The following is an 18957-nucleotide window of genomic DNA, read 5'->3' as shown; positions in this document are numbered from 1 at the left end:
TGAGAGGATTTTGAAGGCAAGAGCAAAAGGTGAGCGCAGAACAGAAGAAAGAGAGAAAAGCAGAATTAATTTCAGCGGGGGATTTATTCAAAACCATTTGTGTTTTTGTTTTTGTTCTGTCTGATCACCTGCACATCATCGTTGTGTTTGTGCTGCATTCAATTAATATTGACAGGGAAATTAAACACAATTAGGACAAATTAAACCCTCTCTGTTTGTGTGTGTGTTTGTAAAAGTATGGTGGATTTTTACTAAGTAGAGATCATGCCATTCAGTGCGGTAATGGAGAAAAACAGGGAGGGCATTATATTAAACAGAATATACACCTGCAGTGAAAAACATGCAATTATAACACTGAGCCGTCAAAGAGTTTACAGCCAGGCTGGTGGCTTTGTGGGACAATAATGCTGGATGTCGTGATGTTATATAAATAAAATACATAATACATACATACATACATAAAATATTATTATTATTTGCATATATTGTAAAATAGGTGCCCAACATGACTGGGGATATGATCTTAAGGGGTATGTTTTAACTTTTCTTGGGCTACTTTTTGATCACTCTCCTGCTGGTAAGCACGCTATATCATTTCAAAGTTTTTTTTTATTACGTATTTTCAATATATTTTCACTAATATTGTCTCACATGTAGCATCATAGCATCTCACAGTTAATCTCTTCCACGTCCTCCTAAATGGAGGCTTCCACTGAGTTTTTCTGAGGATCCAAAGGGAGCCAAGGGGTAATATAGGGGTTCCTCCCAAGAAAACGATCAGTAATAAAAGAAACAAATGTAGGTTGTTGGAACTTTCCCCGTGGCTTTGAACCGAAAGCGCCTAATGTCCCCCCATGTCTGTGTTAACGTCAAGCTGAAACGGCATTTCCAGAGGATCTATCCTCTGTAGGGTGACATATACACAACGTTGGGAGGATGTGCATATATAGTTAAAACAGGTGATTTAAAACGGTTAAAAGGCCATTTCTATCTCAGTGACACTATAATGTCTTTATTATTCTGGACAAAATAATTGCTATTCAAGATATTATCCCGGTACAAATTATGCATAAAACTCTTAAAATGCGTCACAAATAAGACACTCATACTTTTTTTTAATTGAACATCCTTATTAAAATGAGAAACAATCAAATAATCTAAAACAAGATGATCATAAATCATATAAAGTTTCCGAGCATAAAAAAAAAAATCCCCCCTTATCTACCACCATAGCAGGCTAGACAGCTTTTACAAATGTAAACATGTGAAGATATTTCCGCTTATCCAGATGATGGAAAATTCCCCACGATCAACTTATTTTCTTCTTTATTGTGATCTGTGATAAAAAAAAACCCTCTCTTGTCCCGTCCCTCAGGACAACACAGCTCTCATTCTGAACCCATCCAGTCATCACTCTCCCAGATGAGCACAAAGGAGAGCAGAAGCGGAACACATTCTCACACATCGTATTTGTGAGTCGGCACTAAAACGGAGGGACATTTAGGCTGACAGGGTTTGGTCTGCACTGGTACGTGGGTAATTAAACAGAGCTATTGCGTGCAGAGTGAAGAAAGAAGGAGTTATTCAGTCCCCATGTGGATCCTCAGAGGCTCATTCGTCTCCTTCCCTGCACACTGGAAGATTGAATACCGAGTCCAAACGCACACACATTGTTTAGGATTTGCATATCTGGTCCCACAGTTTATTACTTGATCAATGGACCCCATAAAGTCAATGTAGCACATGGCACTACATGCAATATGGATGGAGAGTAATTTATGAACACCATAAAGGGCGTACTACATATCCTCATTATTAATCCTGCATCCCCCCCGTACAGCGGCAGTGTGTGTGTGTTGGTGGCGGCGGCGTACCTCTGCAGACCCGCGTCGTCGTGTTGAGGTAGTACTGATGGGCACAGTTGTCGTATTGGCATTCCCCGAACAGCAGCACCTTGGCCGGGTCGCGGCAGGACGTACAAACCCCGGTCATGTCACACGTTAGGCACTGGCTGTCACATGCTGCCGGAGACAGAAAGGTGGACACGGAGGTCTAGTTAGAACACGGTCAGGTGAGAGGATCTATTCACATCTGCTGTCAATCAAATAACCTGCTGAATGTGTCTTTGTTGGACTCGGCAAAGTCTAATTAACCTGAGGAACCCTTTGCCAACAAGCTTTTATCCTTTCATTTCTGACTTGGAGTTTGCAAATGATTCTACCCTTTTTTTCAGGCTGCAGTTATATAATGATGATGACGATTATTATTATTATTAATATTATTATTATTATCCTGGATATCTAAAAAAATACTAATACTAAAATACTAAAAATAAAAAAATAATTTAGTAGATATTAAAAATGGTTCATGTTGTGTGCAAAGGACGTATTGAATACTTGAATGTAAACAACTCTGGCACATTTATCCCATGATTTTTTTTTAATGATGTTTTTCTTTATGCGTAAGCAGCCTTGGCTGAGGTATGCACTGCCTGAGTGCTTTTAAGTTACTCGAGCTGTTGAGTGAAATTATTCTGAATACCGCATAGCAGTATGTGTCAGCTTGAATGAATGCCCTTCAGTACACTGTATTCAATGTTTTCAAGGCAACTTACAGGAATACAAACAGTTTCTGCTTCCATTGTGGGTATGTCAGTCACGAATACGGCAAAACGCATATAATGCAGCAAGTGGACATTAATAAAGTAACAAACTGCAGAAGGAGATAAAGCAAGACTACAGAGATGAGCTGGTGTTTACAGATGTAGGTTACTGCATGTATAATAGTAACTCTGGTTCTTTAGATGTCCTACGTGTCGGTGAGATGCAGCGGCCACTTACCGTGACAGGTGCTGTGGCCTTTGTCATAGTAACCGTGGGGACATGTAGGAGCGCAGAGACCCGAGGGCAACAGCACGCTGCCAACGTGGCAGGAAGTGCAGGAGAGAGGCCCCTCCTTACTGCAGCCATCACACGATGGGTGGCATCCTGTTAGATTAAAACAAATAATTAAGTTAAAGAACATAAAACGAACCGAAAAAAAAAATGCGGAGCCGGAACGAACAATGCTTCCAACTTTTTGTCCATATCACTAGATTTCAATTCTGTCACTAATCTGTGCACGAGCTGTGAGAAAGTGGGTTTTTCATGATATTGTCCCGCTTGAAAGAATCCATGAGGAGAAACTGGGTCAAGGAAACAGAATATAGTTAAAGCAATACAACAAAGAAAAGTGTGAGATAAAACAGAATAATGCAGCAAATGCAACTAACAATACCAACACTTGGACTTACTGCTGAGATAATAATAATCACTATCAAAGGTCTCATCATTCTCAGATTGCTCTGCTGTTCGCTCCCCAACACACACACCTCATATCCAGCTTTGCATGATAATCATCCATACCATAAAGATGGAAAACTCTAATTTCACTCTGATGTGGCAAAATTCATCATCTGGTCCAAATCAGCAGTGTGAGACGTTACCTTTATCTACAAGCGCTACGTTGAGCTCCCTTGCTTTATGTCTTAATATATCTGTGTGTGTGTGTGTGTGTGTGTGTGTGTGTGTGTGTGTCTCAGCCTCAGCTAAATGAGACTCCAGAGGTTTTACTTCCACAGCCTGAAGCTGCATTTAAATGTGTGCGCTAGATTTAGCCTCCGCACCGAGCCGCTGTACCGCAGCCTGATGATGAAGATGAGGATGAGAAGGATGAAGAGGGGGATGAGGTTATCAAAAGTGATTATATGATGACCATGCAGAAGACGAGCAGGACACGACAGAGGACGGTGATGATGACTGTCGGTCAGATAACTACAAGACACTTTTACAGTTAGTAGATGGCGCGGTTCGGCAACAGACGTACACAACGTGAAACACCATGACGTAAGTGGTGTCCCAATTCAGTGGTTGCATCCTCTGGAGGAAACGTCTACAGACGACTTTGTGTCACCAGCTGTTCCCGTCCCCACCCTTCGCTTTCAACCGGCTGCGGTTGGCAAGAAAGAGCATAGAAGAGGATGGAGGATATGCTTCATGATATATTTCAGGCTGAGAGTCTATTCTGCTGCATCTCCCGCTGCCGATCCGCTCCTAAACCCAATGGTCCCTGAAGTGTAATGATTGTTGGGATAAGGTGAGCTATGAAGGATCCATATCTAAGCTGCGGGGACGGGTCCGGTCCCCTAAAAATGACTCCCACACAACAAAACTTCTACATTTCAAGGGAAACTGGATACCTGTATTGTTTCCTGGGTTACGTTTGCTCTTCATGTGTCACAAATGAGTTTCATACGATCACGTGTTTCAAACTGAAACATAATTGAGATGTTTATTTGTATGGGAGAGATATAGCTGGGTCTCCTATAGCCTGAGGAGATGTGCACTGAATTTGATTCCACTGAAAAATAAAAAAAAGAATAAACCTCTCACTGACTTATAAAGCAGTTTCTTTAAACACTGGTTTTGAATTCAGTATTTCGTCTTTTCAGGAAAATAAAACTCCTACCAGGTCAACAAAATGACCCCAATTTTAAAGATCTTTGACCGATGAATAAAACATATCGCCGTTGGTGTTTTTCTAGCAGGTTTAACAGCTCCTGCCTGACCTCTGACCTTGTAATGTACAGTATATAGATCAGGGGAGTGAAGGTCCTTACTGATGCAGGCTCCGTGCCAGCCGTAGTGGCCCCGGGGACAGTGGGAGACGCAGTGGTCGCCTAGCAGCCAGGTCCTCGGTGCTCTACACCACAGACAGACACTGCCGATGCCCGTCTGGAGGTCGGCCGTGCAGCGCTGACAGTCCGAGCTGCACTCTGCAGGAAGGACACAGAATCAGCACACTGCACACAGAAACGGTCATACTTTCCCAAGAAGCTAGAAGCTCCACCTCTTGGGAATTGCAGTTTTTAGAACTGGTTGGTTTACAGTAAGGCACACAAAATAGAAAATTATAAAATAGAAAAAAGGACAGAGCAGAGTGAATATATAAAATATATTATTTATGATAAGAATTGGTTGCAATATCTTTTCCTAATCACTAACCAGGTGAAATTATTTTGTTGGATGGTTTCGGGAAGGTGGTGAAAAAGGTTAGACCGGAGCTGAATGTTATATCACACTTAAATGCGCGGAACATTGCTAGTTTGACAGATATATTATTGTGTCCAATGGAAGAAACAAAAGTATAGATTTCCTTAAAAGGAAACCAGGTAGTTTGTTTTTATTTTCTCCTTTATAAAGCAAATGTGTGTTTTTCATCCCATTACTCTGGTTTTATCCATATAATACTTGATTACTAAAATAATCTACAGCTGCCGTCCTCCTCTGATGCAGATCTGTTAGACTGAAGCCTAAAATAAAGGAAAAACACTGCATGCATTTCAGTGTGTGAATCTCAATTTGCAAAAATGTTAGAGGTGAACAGCGTTAACCAGGACAGAAGTCTTATAGTCCAATCATTTTCAACTAAACACGGATGTTTCTTCAGTAGGAAAAAGCTTCATCAACATTTGATGAGACGACCAGAGAGCTGATGAATCTGTATGCGTGCGCTGAATAAGACACCAGAAAAACTCGATCTAAATTTACTTCTTCTTGAATCTTTTAAAAGGGGATTCAAATGCCGGGGTCATTGTTCAATGATGTACGACAAAAAAGCAACAAAGGAAGACACAAGCAATGACTAAAGACCAACACACACAAAAGAAATAGTCATAAAAGTTAGATTTTAATGAGGATGTCTCGTTCAGAAATGCTGGAACTGGGTGTTAATTTGCAGTAATGAGGTGTAAAATTCTGCCCGAGTCTTCTCACTTCGGTCTCTATAAACTTTGATGTCTGTCTTTCTTTCAGATAAACGCTTTCACACGCCTCCCCTCACCTCACACGGACCCGTATAAACCTGCGGAACGATGACACCGGAGCCACCCGGGCGCAGCAATGATAAGGAGAAGAATGACGAACACGTCCACATGGTGGTGTTTTATCTGATGCTGTCTGGATTGTGTCTGGCTGGCGGAGTGCTGGGACCTTAAAGTTATCCGCCCATGCGGAGATAACTATCTAGAGTGAAAACAGCAGAATGCCAGGGCTCTGCAGGTGTGTCAGACAGGTGGACGAGATAAACAGGCTGGTCACGTACGGGGGAGCGTACACTTCTCTTTCTTGGTGACGGATTGATGGAAATGAAAAAGTGATTACAAGGTGAAAGCAGAAGAATATCAAACCAAGTGACAACATCATCAAAACTGAGCCGGGTGATGTTCTCTCAAGGATTTTGTTCAGTTTAAAATGGTCTATAAGTGATGCAAGCAGGCAAAACTACTATTTTAGTGGATTTACCCTTGAAAATAAGTGGAAGACAAGGAAGTGAATTCAGATGTGCTTTTTTAAAGTCAAATAAATTGGACAAAAAGTCATGAAAAATAAAAGAAACAAATTAAAACAATGAAAGCAACCTGAATCTGAAAGCAAATGTTCATGGGAAGAATAAAAACCAAAAGACAGCAGAGAAACTGCCACTTAATCTCTTCTTATCTGACATCAACTAAGAAGGATGTGTTGTTTTCAACGGCTTCGCCCTGCAAACACAGGAATGTTATATTTAACCGCCTGTTTCCATGGAAATAAACAGGGGGGCATTCACATACAGATGGTGATTTTGTTGTTTAAGTAGTTCTTGAAGGTGAGGTAAAGTCCACGTCGTCCACATTTCATGTAAATCTAATAAGCAGACATTTCTTTCAAGACCTCGATCAGGGTCACTGATATACATTATACCTAAATTGTAAACCACTTTATTTAAATGGTGAAAAAGTTTTGATCCGTCTTCATCCAGCTGACATCTTTTATTTTTTTTTGTCGGCTCGTGTATATTTCCAAGTGTCTGACATTTAACTGAGATGGCGATGATGTTTGCCTCCAGAGCAGCTGTTCCTCGGAGCTCCAAGCTCTCATGAATGTCTGCCCAGGTGAGTCACGCTCTCCAATATCAACAGAGTAGTAGTAGTCGAAGAAGAAGAAGAAGAAGAAGAGCTTCCTCTCTTGTCGTGTTCCATCTGCACCTTTCATATCACATCACTTTACAACAAAACACGTATCAGCATTCCTCCTGCCAACGCTCTGCAGGCAATCCGGCTCCTGGCGCGAAACAAATGGCTCAGCGGTGGAGATAAGATAACTCAGGCATCGGGGATTATTGACTGCGCAGACTAAAACTGAATATAAAACTAAAATGGTATTGATTTGGGTCCTCGGAGTCCCTCTTTATGGCATAGTTACCATTTTTCGAAGCACATAAAAAGGTATTCTGGAGTTATAAATGCATGACACGCAGTCTGGATGATGGTGTTCTCCCGTGGGCCAGATTTACACCAGACATTATCCCATTTCACGCTTCCCTCCCCCCCTTGCAACTCTTGAAATATAGAGAGCAGAAACTTCTTTAACGAGAGTTTCACAGGAAAATAAAGAGCGTAATGTCTCTCAATTAGTTGTTTCCTTGTCAAAATAAAAATCAGCCTGTCTGAGTCGAGCCTGAAGTTCAGAAGGAGAGGGGAACAGAACTGGGACATCGTCATTATTTGAAGTCACAGGCGTAAGAAGAGATGGAGCGCTGTGTGGTCCTCTGACGCTGACTTCAACCTGTCTAGACATGTTTCCCCAACAAAGGAGGGATTTACACATGGAGCTTTTAAACAAGTCCTCAGTCTTTCTCTTCCCTCCCCCCCAAAGAACAGAAAAGGTGCTGCTCTTGTTTTAGAAGAATTAGTATAATTATGTATTTAGACATTTTGTTCTGTTTACAGCCAGGTTAAAAGTAAAGTTCCATATCCATCTTTTTATTTTATATCGTGTTAGTTTTATTCTTCTAAGGGGTTTCTGCAGGGCAGATGAAAGATCAATGCATTAGCACTTCAAATATTGAAGAAGGCCTCTGTGAGTTCAAATGCCTTGGCTTGCGGTCAGACTGAGTTGTTACTGCCTGTGTATCGAAAAAATACATTCTGTTGATCTATAACCGAGCTCATAAAGCAGATAACTCACATTAGTCTGTGTTCAGCTAAATGCAGTTAGCATGTTCACACATTCATGTTGGTCTCCAGCACAACTACACTGTAAATATATGAAAAGAGTGTTTTTATTCTCTAGTGATCCCATGGTTTTGATGTGTGTGATGTTTTCATGGTGATCCATTCCAGTTATCCAACAAGCAGGTCTATTTTAAGCTTCATATTTTGTTAAATAATGACTCTGACACTATTGTGACGCAGAAATAAATGTGCGTTGCTGCTTTGAAGAAAAGTGTTTCAAAAAATCTCTCTGTAATTTGGACTTTCTAAGCTCAAAGTTTCCATGAGACTGGCTCAGAAGCTGGTTCTCTTTACATCAGATAAGAAGGATTTCAGAAAAGGGAAGAGAGATGGAGGGAGGGTGAGAGTGAGAGGCACCAGGCTGGCAAGAGAGATAAACCGTCTCTTGCTGCTGCTGATATTATTCACATCTCAGGCTTTCAGTTTGCGGTAAAAATGACTGTTTTTGCTTTCTAATTTGGGCTTTGTTTACATTGTAGGTATGGAGTTTAACATCAGGACAGGTGTGCAATGAGCCATGCATTCAGCCTGGAGGGAAGGAGGAACCTGCATCCACTGGGCAGTTCTCTGCAGCAAACCTCCATCTCGCGGTTAGGAACCACCAATCAGGGAAAAGGCACCAGCAGGCACTTTGGAAGGTGGAACTATTTTAGTAATCATATATATATATATATATATATATATATGTCGGCACAAAATTGAGAAAGCAGGTCATGGATCAACCAATCAGGTCCACTGTCGATGATTGGTGGGTATGAGTACTTTTGAGGCTTATGGTTACCCATGACAACTCTCTTAAAGCATGAAACTACATGAATATCATGCTGTTTTGAAGAAGAATTTGCCCCCTGATGGCAAGTTTAAAGCACTACAGCAATTGGCTTCACTTTTCAGAACCGGAGTTTGCCATCTGTCTCGGACAAACATCAATACACAACAACAGTCACTCAGCATAATATTGGCACCCTGGCTGAGTCATTGTTGGCTTCGTCAACACCGAGAATAACGAGACCTGAAAATGGAAAGAAAGCAAGCAGAGCCAACTAACTGGTGTTTGTATGGAAAAGAAGCAAACAAATGGTTTCTGGCCAAACAATGAATGTCTTTTTCATCATCGCTATCTCTTTTCATAGGTATAACATGTTACAGGGCTCAGTCGCCAATAGATGTGGATGTTTCTTCAAAAGCATGACTCACAAATGAGCCGCAGTTGTGGACAGACTGTGATTTCTGTGAACAGTTTAAGGTTTTGGATGAGAGTATTTTAAGGACAAGCGCTTGTGGAATTTGTCAGATCAGCTGGCTGACTGTAATACGTTTGAGTGACGAGAGCGCTGTTGCTGCCAAATACGAATCAGATGTGAGGAAGAGACAGAAAGACAGACAGATGGGGGAGGAGACAGCCAACAGTGAGACATCTGCCTCTGATGGCTGCTCTTGTATGTGAGCTTGTGATTGAGAGCGAAAGCTTCATCGCCTTAACAGGTTATATAACAGTGAAGGTACCGCTGGGTGGACAGAGGTAATCCATGGCCGTGTGTGTGTGTGTGTGTGTGTGTGTGTGTGTGTGTGTGTAGCAGAGAAAGTGTGTGACAAAAAAATAAATAGGAGGAATAACATTCAGTGTGTGTCACTGTCCAGGCTCATGGCAAGTCCTGAAATAGTCACGAAATGCAATCTACCAAAATTGCCAATTTTTTTTCATGTCACTCAGCATGAAAAAAAAAATGCAAATGGGAAAGTCTGTAACACAACACAGGACTTCGACCATGAGACCAGTGTTGGACACCGCATTCCCCATAGTGTTGTTGTGAAGTTGTGAGTCCTAAACCTAAGAAGTTTTGTTGCCTAAACCTAAGTTTGGGTTGCCGAGCAACACAGGGAAATAATTGACAATTTGTTTCACACTGAAAGCAATAGATTACATTTTTTTTACTTTTATTTTGTCTCACAGTCTGCCATGAGGTAAATCTGTGAGTAAGAGAGTGTGTGTATATATATATATACACACACACTGTATGTGTGTGTGTATATATATATATACACACACACTGTATGTGTGTGTGTCCCAGCCCTGCAGAAATGATGACCCCAGTATTTCTGTGGCCCTGCAGTGCCTGAAGGCATATTTTATTAACCAGAGTTCAGCTGAGCTTGACCCATCTGAGATTAAGTTGCGTGTGATTTTGCAAACAAAAATGTGTGTTTAACCAGTTTTTCTGCTTGTGTGTGTGTGTGTGTGCCCACATGCTGTACATGTGTGTCTGGGAGTTAAAATCTGGTTGCTGCTTCACATCTCCAAACAGTGTTTCATCAAAATCTGTAATTAAAAGTCAATGTGTCTATTTCCCCTCCAGTTTCTGTTTACTCCCCGGCTATCTCCTCCACGCCGGCTTGGCCTCCTGTAAACACGCCTGTTTTTAATCTACAGCCAGATAGGTAGAAACTCATTTCATTAGCCGGCCGAGGGGAGGAGGACAGCAGGAGCTGCTGCACACAAACACTAGTAGTGGTGGTTTATCCTATTTAGCCTGTCAAAGACAAATAGCATTCATTGTGCACAATGAGAAGAGAAGTGGGGCAGGGAGGTGTGAAGTATGTTCAGCTGCTGTTTACTGGCAAAGATCTAAAGAAAGCTTGTCTTCATCCCGGTGGATATTACATGTAGAGTTTCTCTAAAAAGCATAACTGTTAGCGAGAAACTCATTAAAAGTTGTTTTATTTTAATTACACCAAGAGCTGGAGACGGAAAGAAACTTTTTCTTCTCCTCCAGTTTGTTGTAGACGAGTTGTAGTTAAAGAAGTATTTTTTCCAACACTTTCACATTTTGAACTTCTCTTCTAATGCAATTAAAAGAAAAACACACGATTCACCGGGAAATTAACACTTCAGTAGCTTTATGTGACGTTAGTACTTAAGTTTGATCTCAACTGTAGAGCTGCAGACTCCAACTCAGTCACCTCAGTCTATGAGGAAAGAAAAATAGGATTTTTTATTTGTCTATTCTTCTATTTCACTTGACGGCTGATTGGACAACTGCTATAATTCAAATTCAAAAAAACAATATTCCTTTTTATTTTTATAATTTTATAATGAAAGGCTGCTCTATCAGAAATAAAGATGGATCTTATTAAACATGTTAACAAATCTTGCTGTAATAATTAATCTAAACATATTTCAGCAAACACACATTAAAAACATACACATCTAAGAATATCTATTTTGCATACATGGTTGGCTTCATTTCTCATGAATAATGCAGGTCATTGCTTGTTTTGCGTGAGAATGAAAAGCTCAGCGGGTAAAGCAAGATACCAGCTCTGCCAGAGTTGCTGGTTCCATTTCCACTCAAGTTAAAATTACAGGACCCATGACGGTGAGTTTGACGAATGCTTCGCACAAATGTCACACGGAAACACAAACGGAAACACATGCTGACTTACTGAGGCATTCTCCAGTGGCGGCGTTGAGGAAAAGCCCCTCTTGGCAGTCCGTCCTGCAGTAGCCGGTCTGCAAGGAGGCCAGCGGGGGGCAGGAGGTGCAGTCGGCCTGAGACGGACCGGAGCAGGTCTGGCAGGACGGGTGGCAAGCTGGGAGGAGGAGGACAGAGGAAAGGATGCATGTAAGGAGGCCAAGAAGGAGAGGAGGGGAGGAAGAAGTGGTTAAACACATTTACATCTGAAAACTAGATTTATGCCTTTGACAACCAGTCAAGTTGCAGTTCACACGTCATCAAATGTCAACATTTTGCTATAATTGCCATGTGAATTATTGAGTCATGATGATTTTATAGGAGATACTGTGCTTTCTTCACCCTATAGTCTTTAAGAGGTTCTGTATAGTGGGTTCATCAGAGCCTGTAAAAAACAGCTGCTGAGACTGAACCTCACAGACATAAATGTACCATAAAACAAAACAAAAAAAGGAACAATGAAATAAAAGAGGCTAAAGTTGAGTTGATGATAATTCTTTGTGGCTTTGTCATTACGAACAAACCCCTTTCACATTACTCATTGTCATTTGAGCCATTGCCATTATATAAAAGTATCGATTAATAGGGCTTTACCAAACGCCGTGTCTTATTGCAAAGTGTAATAAATCCGCAGCATCTAAACTTTGCAGTAAAAGTTTATTCTCTTTAAGACAGGAATACAATACCTCTTCAGGGTATCGTGGTGGCTTCTAATGAGCCAATCAACAGTAGAGGGGGCCAAGGCCAACTAGGCAAACAGACTCCATTTATTGTGATAACCCCGAGGAGAACGTCACCTGAGCACATCAGTCTTCCTCACTGTCTCCGTACCCGCATCATCTCAGTGGCAGCGCCAACGTTTGGAGGGAGAAATAAAACTCTCATCCCGTTATGTAAACCACAATATGAGGTCAGGCACGGTAAACTAAGCCCACGTCGTGAATTAGAATTCCCAAATCAAGACAAGGCAAGTCCCAAGTAATTCCCAAGTCCTAAACTTTGAGTTTTGAGTCCTAAACAAGTCATAATGCACTCTTCATCAAGTGTAATGCCATTTGCATCTCTGTCTGTATTTTTCATCCTGCATGTTTTGCATATGGCAACATATTTTGTCAGACTGGTTCCGACTCTGAATCTGGGGATGCTGGGAAATTAGTAGATTGAGAAAATGAAAGGAAATTAACTTGTGCCAGACAATCCTCCTTAATGCTACGTACTATACCTTTAAGTAAAAGTTGAAGAAGATGAGCACCTCTCTCTACCATGGCAACCTACCTGTTGTGCTATGGAGATGGTAAGATCTACTACTTCTACTTGGAGTAATAGTCAAAAGGTGCTAAATGAAGTGTATACCTTCTCTGATCCCACTTTAGCAGCAAGCTGTGAAAAGCCTTCACTGTTGACCTTCTCACAAAATACATCGTTCAACACAAACTGAATTTTTAACAACCATCTCTGGGGCTCCGGGCCAAATTAATGTTGTTTAACACCCATGCTTTTCATTACACTGACAAAACTAAAAGCTACAGTCTGGACCCGAGAACACCAGGAGGCAGAAAAACAGCAGCCTCCTAACGGACCATTACTTCAAACAGCTTCTGAAGACGCTCCTCTCTTACAATTAGGCTAATTTACAGTAACGCGTATTCTAAATTTAAACATGGTTTATTTCCCTTAAATTTCCCTTCATATAAGACGGAAGAAAAATGCTAAATTTGTTGTGGCTGATTATACTGTAGTCCTCTTAATCCCGCCTTCATATGAATATGCTCCCTGTTAATCACAATTTTTGCCAATAATTTATTTTGGTTGCATTTGACGTTCTAGAAATTCACAGGAGGTATTTCTACCCATCCAGCAAAAGTGTCTTTGTGGTGTTGTGCTCTTGTCTGAGAGGGAGGAGAACGTTCTTGGACATGTTTTCTTGCTTACACAACTTTATATGGATCAGAGAGGTGAGACAGTCATTTCAGTGTTTTACAGCCTCTGTCGCTTCTTCGTGATTAAAGCAGAGCTCCACTTCATCTCAGCTCCGCTAAATTTATTTTATAAACTTATCTTTAAAAATATAGATAATCAAAACAAAATATGATCAACAAATAAAGCATGATATATTATTAGAGATTAAGCTACACAGCAACAGCATATAAGGGGCATGCTTTACCAGCGACACATCTTATAGTTAGGGTCAATTTATCCAGTTTTTTGGGGGGTTTGAGGGTAAAGGGAACAAAGGCGTGTGTGTGTGTTTGTGTACGGGCGTCTGTGTGTGTGTGTGTGTGTGTGTGTTTGTGTACGGGCATCTGTGTGTGTGTGTGTGCACGCTCTCACCTTGGGACTGGCTGTCCTGGATGAAGAAGCCTTGTGGGTTGGTGGGGACACAGCGGCTCTCATACAGGCTGGACGGGGAGGGACAGGATGTACAGTTGTCTGCAGATGGCCCGGTGCACAGCCCGCAGGAGGGATGACATTCTGTAAAGGACACAGAAAGCAGTTTTTATATTCATGACACAAAAAAACACATAAAAAGCTGTGGCCAAAGACAATGGCCGCTCGTTCCCCAAATGTGCCTCCTCACCACTTTACTAGAATAAGAGACGCAGTCATTTTTATCAAGAGCTCAGAAGCAAACAGGAGAGCAATGTTACAGTACAGTGAGAAGTCAACCGAGGGCGATACTCATGAAATGCAATCTGTTGGTTTCGTCTACAGGAACGCTCATTTTCTTTGTGTCACTTAGCATGAAAATAATGGGAAGTTAATTAGGCTCCTTTTTCCTTTTCAACCACATGTTGTTGTGAAGTGACACATTTGTGACTGTTTCATTGAGTCTTTTCTAATCCTAAATTATTTTGTCTCCTAAACCTAGCTGTCGATATTTTAAGCCCAACCAGGATATTTTATGGTTTAAACCTTGTTTTTAGAGTTGTTTTGTAGAAAAAATTGAAATTTCTAGTAAATTAATCAGCACATTTTTATTTTGTGACTACTTCACAATCACCGCAGTGAGATTGTGTTGAGAGGTATCCACTTTAAAATAGTTGCAGCCAGTGTATCTGGACCTGAATCACAGCCAATTTCCGCCACTATTTTTGTTTTCCTGCGGCCATTCTGCTGTATCGTCTTCCTTCCCTCTTGCCATTTGTGGAATCTGGAGTCTCGAGGGCTTAAAGCCAGCTCTGCCAGTTAGAAGTAATGTTACACTCTGGAACTCTAAGTTACACATTAACACCGGAGTCGGTGCCAACTTAGGGAGCCCGATCCAAGAGGGCCACAAGCCAGCCAAGACTTTATCAGATATATGCTCTGCTGCTTAGTTTGGATTATGAAACATAAAACTCAGCATCATTCATATCTGGAACGTGCAGATAGGTGGGTTAAAGCTGCAGCAGGTAACTTGGCTCCAAGTAATAGCAAGTATGAATGGCACCAAACTTCATCATTGAATCACGAAACTTGTCATCAGCAAACTAAACGCATTATGCCAACGTTAACCTACTCATTGTATCTATGACGCATCACAGCGAGAAGAACCAGAAGGAGAACATTGAAGTCCCAGTGAAAAGAGCATCTTCATCTTCTGTGAAAAACCTTTGCAAAAACTGTTGCGTGATATGGAGCTACAGAGGAGGATGTGTGGGCCCACACACCTCCCTCATCATTAAACGTTTCAAAGTGATTTATGGAGGTTATGATTAATGGTTTGAATTTCTTTATTTCTAGTTTGAGCAAGCACACGCCATATTTTGTCTCACAGGAAGAAATACAACATGAAGAACTATATTATCTTGTAATTAGATGAATATGCTTATCTACAGGTCTCTGCTGTCACCAAATGCAGCTTTAAAGGTGCTTAACACGAGATTGGGAACATTGTGACCTCTCAAAGGCTTTGACGTTGAGTTATTTATTATTTGTGATGTGTGACCTATTTTCTGTGTCCCTGGATTACTTGCCCTTCCCTCCCAGACTTCACCTCACACCACTGCTGCCCTGCAACAGGCCCTTTGTGCAGCCTTTGATGTCTGCTTTGGCAGCGTGAACACAAATACCTGAGCAGCCCCATCAGCCATGAACCGGCTGACTGACTGCTGCTGGCGGCGGCGGGCCGGGAAGACAAAAGGCCTGCAACCAACCGGCCAGGAGCACCACGTGTGTGTGTGTGTGTGTGTGTGTGTGTGCGTGCTCCGCATGACTTTTTTTTAGTCCACAAAGACACGCACTCAAGTATGCACGTTTATAATTACTCCTCTCCGGATTCTTTCAGAGGGCTGTCAGCTGTATCCAGGTCCTGTGTACACTGTGCATGACAGCCACTGGCAGGAACACACTGGTGCTCTAGCTGAGCCAAAAGGCAGTGTGTGTGTGTGTGTGTGTTTCAACCTCGAAAACCTCAGCGTCAGAGCAACAACCTCTAAAAGTCACAGGAGCACCAGCCGAGCCGTCATTTTGGTGTGCCATCATCGCCCACCTTCATCCCTGCTGTGCCTTCCCATAATCCCCTTTCAGCAACTTGATTGGTTAGCTGAGATGATATGTTACCTGACAACATGTCTCTTTACACGGCATGAACATGACAAGACTGGTCACATGTGTGTGACATAAACATGGCTCACATAAACCTTCATATCAGAAAACAAACACACTAATAAGAGGAAAGAATACAACTGCTACTCAGTCTCTCATCCTGGATATTTCATTTGTAATGGAGGTTGGGGGGGGGGGGGGGGGTATTGATTACCGTGATACCAGAATTCCTGTGTGCATGCATTGTCATCACATCATCATATTATCTGGTGCACGCACTCAGAGAATGGGACTCATTACTTTGTTTTGTGCTGATCATAATTTGAGGCGGCCCTCCTGGTACAGTAGAGGGCCAATCATTGTATTGGTGCAGCACTGCATTCTGGAACCACACAGCAGAAACACAAGTGGAGGATAATATTTATTTCCTCTGAAGTGTCGTCACATTCATTATGGTATGCTAGAAGTCTTGCTGCTTCTGAGACAGTGGCAGCAGAGTCACAGAAACATCAGACATAAATGTGACTCATCCCCTATTGGAAATGGGGAGCTCACATCCATTCTATTCAATCTGCTGAAATGCCAGTAAATTAGCCCAAGCATCTACTCTCGTCAGCGGGTTATGACATCCAAACCTGTCTCCGACAAAATTACCTTCAAATCGCAGAGAAAAAAACCAGAATCCCTCATGGAAGATTGTTGCGACTGTTACAGTCGAGGAGATGAAATCAGTCATTTTATCCTGGAAGACCAGTTTGAGGAATATATTCATAAGTTTGAGGGATCATTAGACACCAGCTGGCAATATCGGAACGATTCATAGATTTAGCCATGGGGGGGAAATATTTCAGCGGTTTGAGTGCAGCCAGCGGATATCTGGGCCAAGACTTCCTCTTCCATGTACCAATCATTTATTACAGTCTGATTCGCAACTCCAGACAGGAGAATGTCTGTCTCTCTGAGTTGGATTTGGAGTTGAGAGACGTCTATGGCTGATCTCAAAGAGATATTTGCATATGAAGCAAGATACATTAAAAAGTTAATAAAAATATAAATTGTAATCTTTTGTTCCCCACACAGCTGTTTACCTGCATGTAACCAAAGCCTGCTTAAACCAGGCCCGTCTCCTCCTAAATCACATTCCCATTCAACCAACCTTTGTTGGCTGAAACAGTCACAGTTTGAAATGGTTTGAAACATGTGGTTAATGAAAAAATATACATATAAACTAGGGCTGTCAAAGTTAACGCGTTAATAACGCGTTAACGCAACATCCTCTTAACGGCGTTAATTTTTTTAACGCGCGATTAACGCTCGGTATTAAAAAAAAAAAAAAAACGCGCATTGTATGATTTATGGCCGTCGGTGGCACCTGTAGTCTTGATCCAGAGGGAAGGTGCGCGTCCACAGGCAGCGGTGTTTCCCCGCGTCCCATTCATTGTATTCTGGTAGCGTTGCGGCGAATGTCGAGAGACGGCGCGCGAGTTGGCCGCTCCTCAAGTATAAGTCGAATCTACTTTATCCTAATCAGAGGCGCCGGGCTCGACTCGCCGCCTCGCGAACGCTCGCAAAAATAGGTTGTTTGAAGGAGAGCGCCTGTCAATCATCCTCTAGTGGCAGCCCACCAAGCGTGCAATACTGGGAAGCGGCGCGTCCACACGCGTTTAAAATCGATTTGTGAACGGCAAATTCACCTTCAAAAGACTGCCAGATGGTTCAGTCGATAAGACCAAAGTCATCTGCGCGTACTGTGGGTATGAAATGAGCTACCATAGAAGTACGTCCAGTCTGAGATATCACTTGCAAGCCAATGCACTTATATCCTAACTGTACTTATGTCCTGTTACACTATCTCCTGTGACATGTTCACTTTAATTGTTTGTGATATATTCTTATAACCCTGTTTTGATCCCATGTTTTGGTAAGGGGATATTTGAAGTGTTAAATAAACATTTTCATAAATCAAGTATATTTGCCCTTATGTTGTTAAAAGTATTAAGAATATGAACAAAATTCATTAAAGTACATTTAGAAGAAAAAAAAATGTGCTAAAAAAAATGCGATTAATTTGCGATTAATCGCGAGTTAACTATGGACAAAAATGCGATTAATCGCGATTAAAAAAATAAATCTTTTAACAGCCCTAATATAAACACTACAAAACTACCTAGATTTTGGTAACAAAACGTCTTAAGTTATCTTTAGGATAACCGTCATGAACATAAGTAGACTTTTGCTATATTTCAATCTACATCATTGGCCGTTGCATAGTCACATGGATGTGCTGAATTTGTGCGCCCACCATGTGACCACTATTTATAAACCCTACATTGAATAAAAAAACATCAGAATTACAATTAAATTCTGGATATAAAATCCCCAAGAAGAGTTGGATTAATTAATTATCTTGAGAGCGGATTCTTCTTACTGTTGTATCACCTCACCATCGGTATCTCATAACAGTCTGAACGCCTGGTTCAGACTCCAGGATATTACTGTCGATTATAGAGTCATAAAGTCTTGTCGTTGGCCCCCGACTAATCATGGCTGTTCGTCTTTCACCACGGGTGTGATGTCATCACTACTCACTGGGTTGCTGGAGTTATGAAGCTATTTCTGTACAGCTTTTTTCTTTCTTTACTTTGTCGTGATCATCCCTTGAGGAAGCATTAAAAGAAGCAGGGCTGTTTCCTCCATTTCATGCCAACAACATTGTTCCTCTTTGGCTTCGCCATTGTTTACAGTTGTTTACAAATCCGATGACGGCTGTGATGGAACGAAAAAAAAACCATGCAAGGCTTTCTCTCGGGACGTCATGAGGCGTCCCAGATGCGGTGTTAGTTGTCGTCTGTGATGACACACTAC

The 18957-nt window shown here is 41.6% G+C and overlaps 1 protein-coding gene across 2 annotated transcripts in view; it reads right to left on the bottom strand.

Moving 5' to 3' along the window:
• fras1 (Fraser extracellular matrix complex subunit 1) overlaps window positions 1-18957 on the bottom strand; it is a 198297-nt gene that overhangs the window by 71737 nt on the left and 107603 nt on the right. For both annotated transcript variants that reach the window (XM_084025869.1, XM_084025870.1), the window contains exons 18-22: window positions 13897-14037; window positions 11537-11683; window positions 4658-4813; window positions 2841-2987; window positions 1875-2021 (exon numbers count right to left, since the gene is read on the bottom strand). In XM_084025869.1, the coding sequence (XP_083881995.1) occupies window positions 1875-2021; window positions 2841-2987; window positions 4658-4813; window positions 11537-11683; window positions 13897-14037 (738 nt within the window). The remainder of the gene's footprint in view (window positions 1-1874; window positions 2022-2840; window positions 2988-4657; window positions 4814-11536; window positions 11684-13896; window positions 14038-18957) is intronic.

This window comes from Eutrigla gurnardus (genome assembly GCF_963514095.1).
Source record: "Eutrigla gurnardus genome assembly, chromosome: 13".
NCBI lineage: Eukaryota > Metazoa > Chordata > Actinopteri > Perciformes > Triglidae > Eutrigla > Eutrigla gurnardus.
This window is presented reverse-complemented; position numbering and strand designations above follow the sequence as displayed.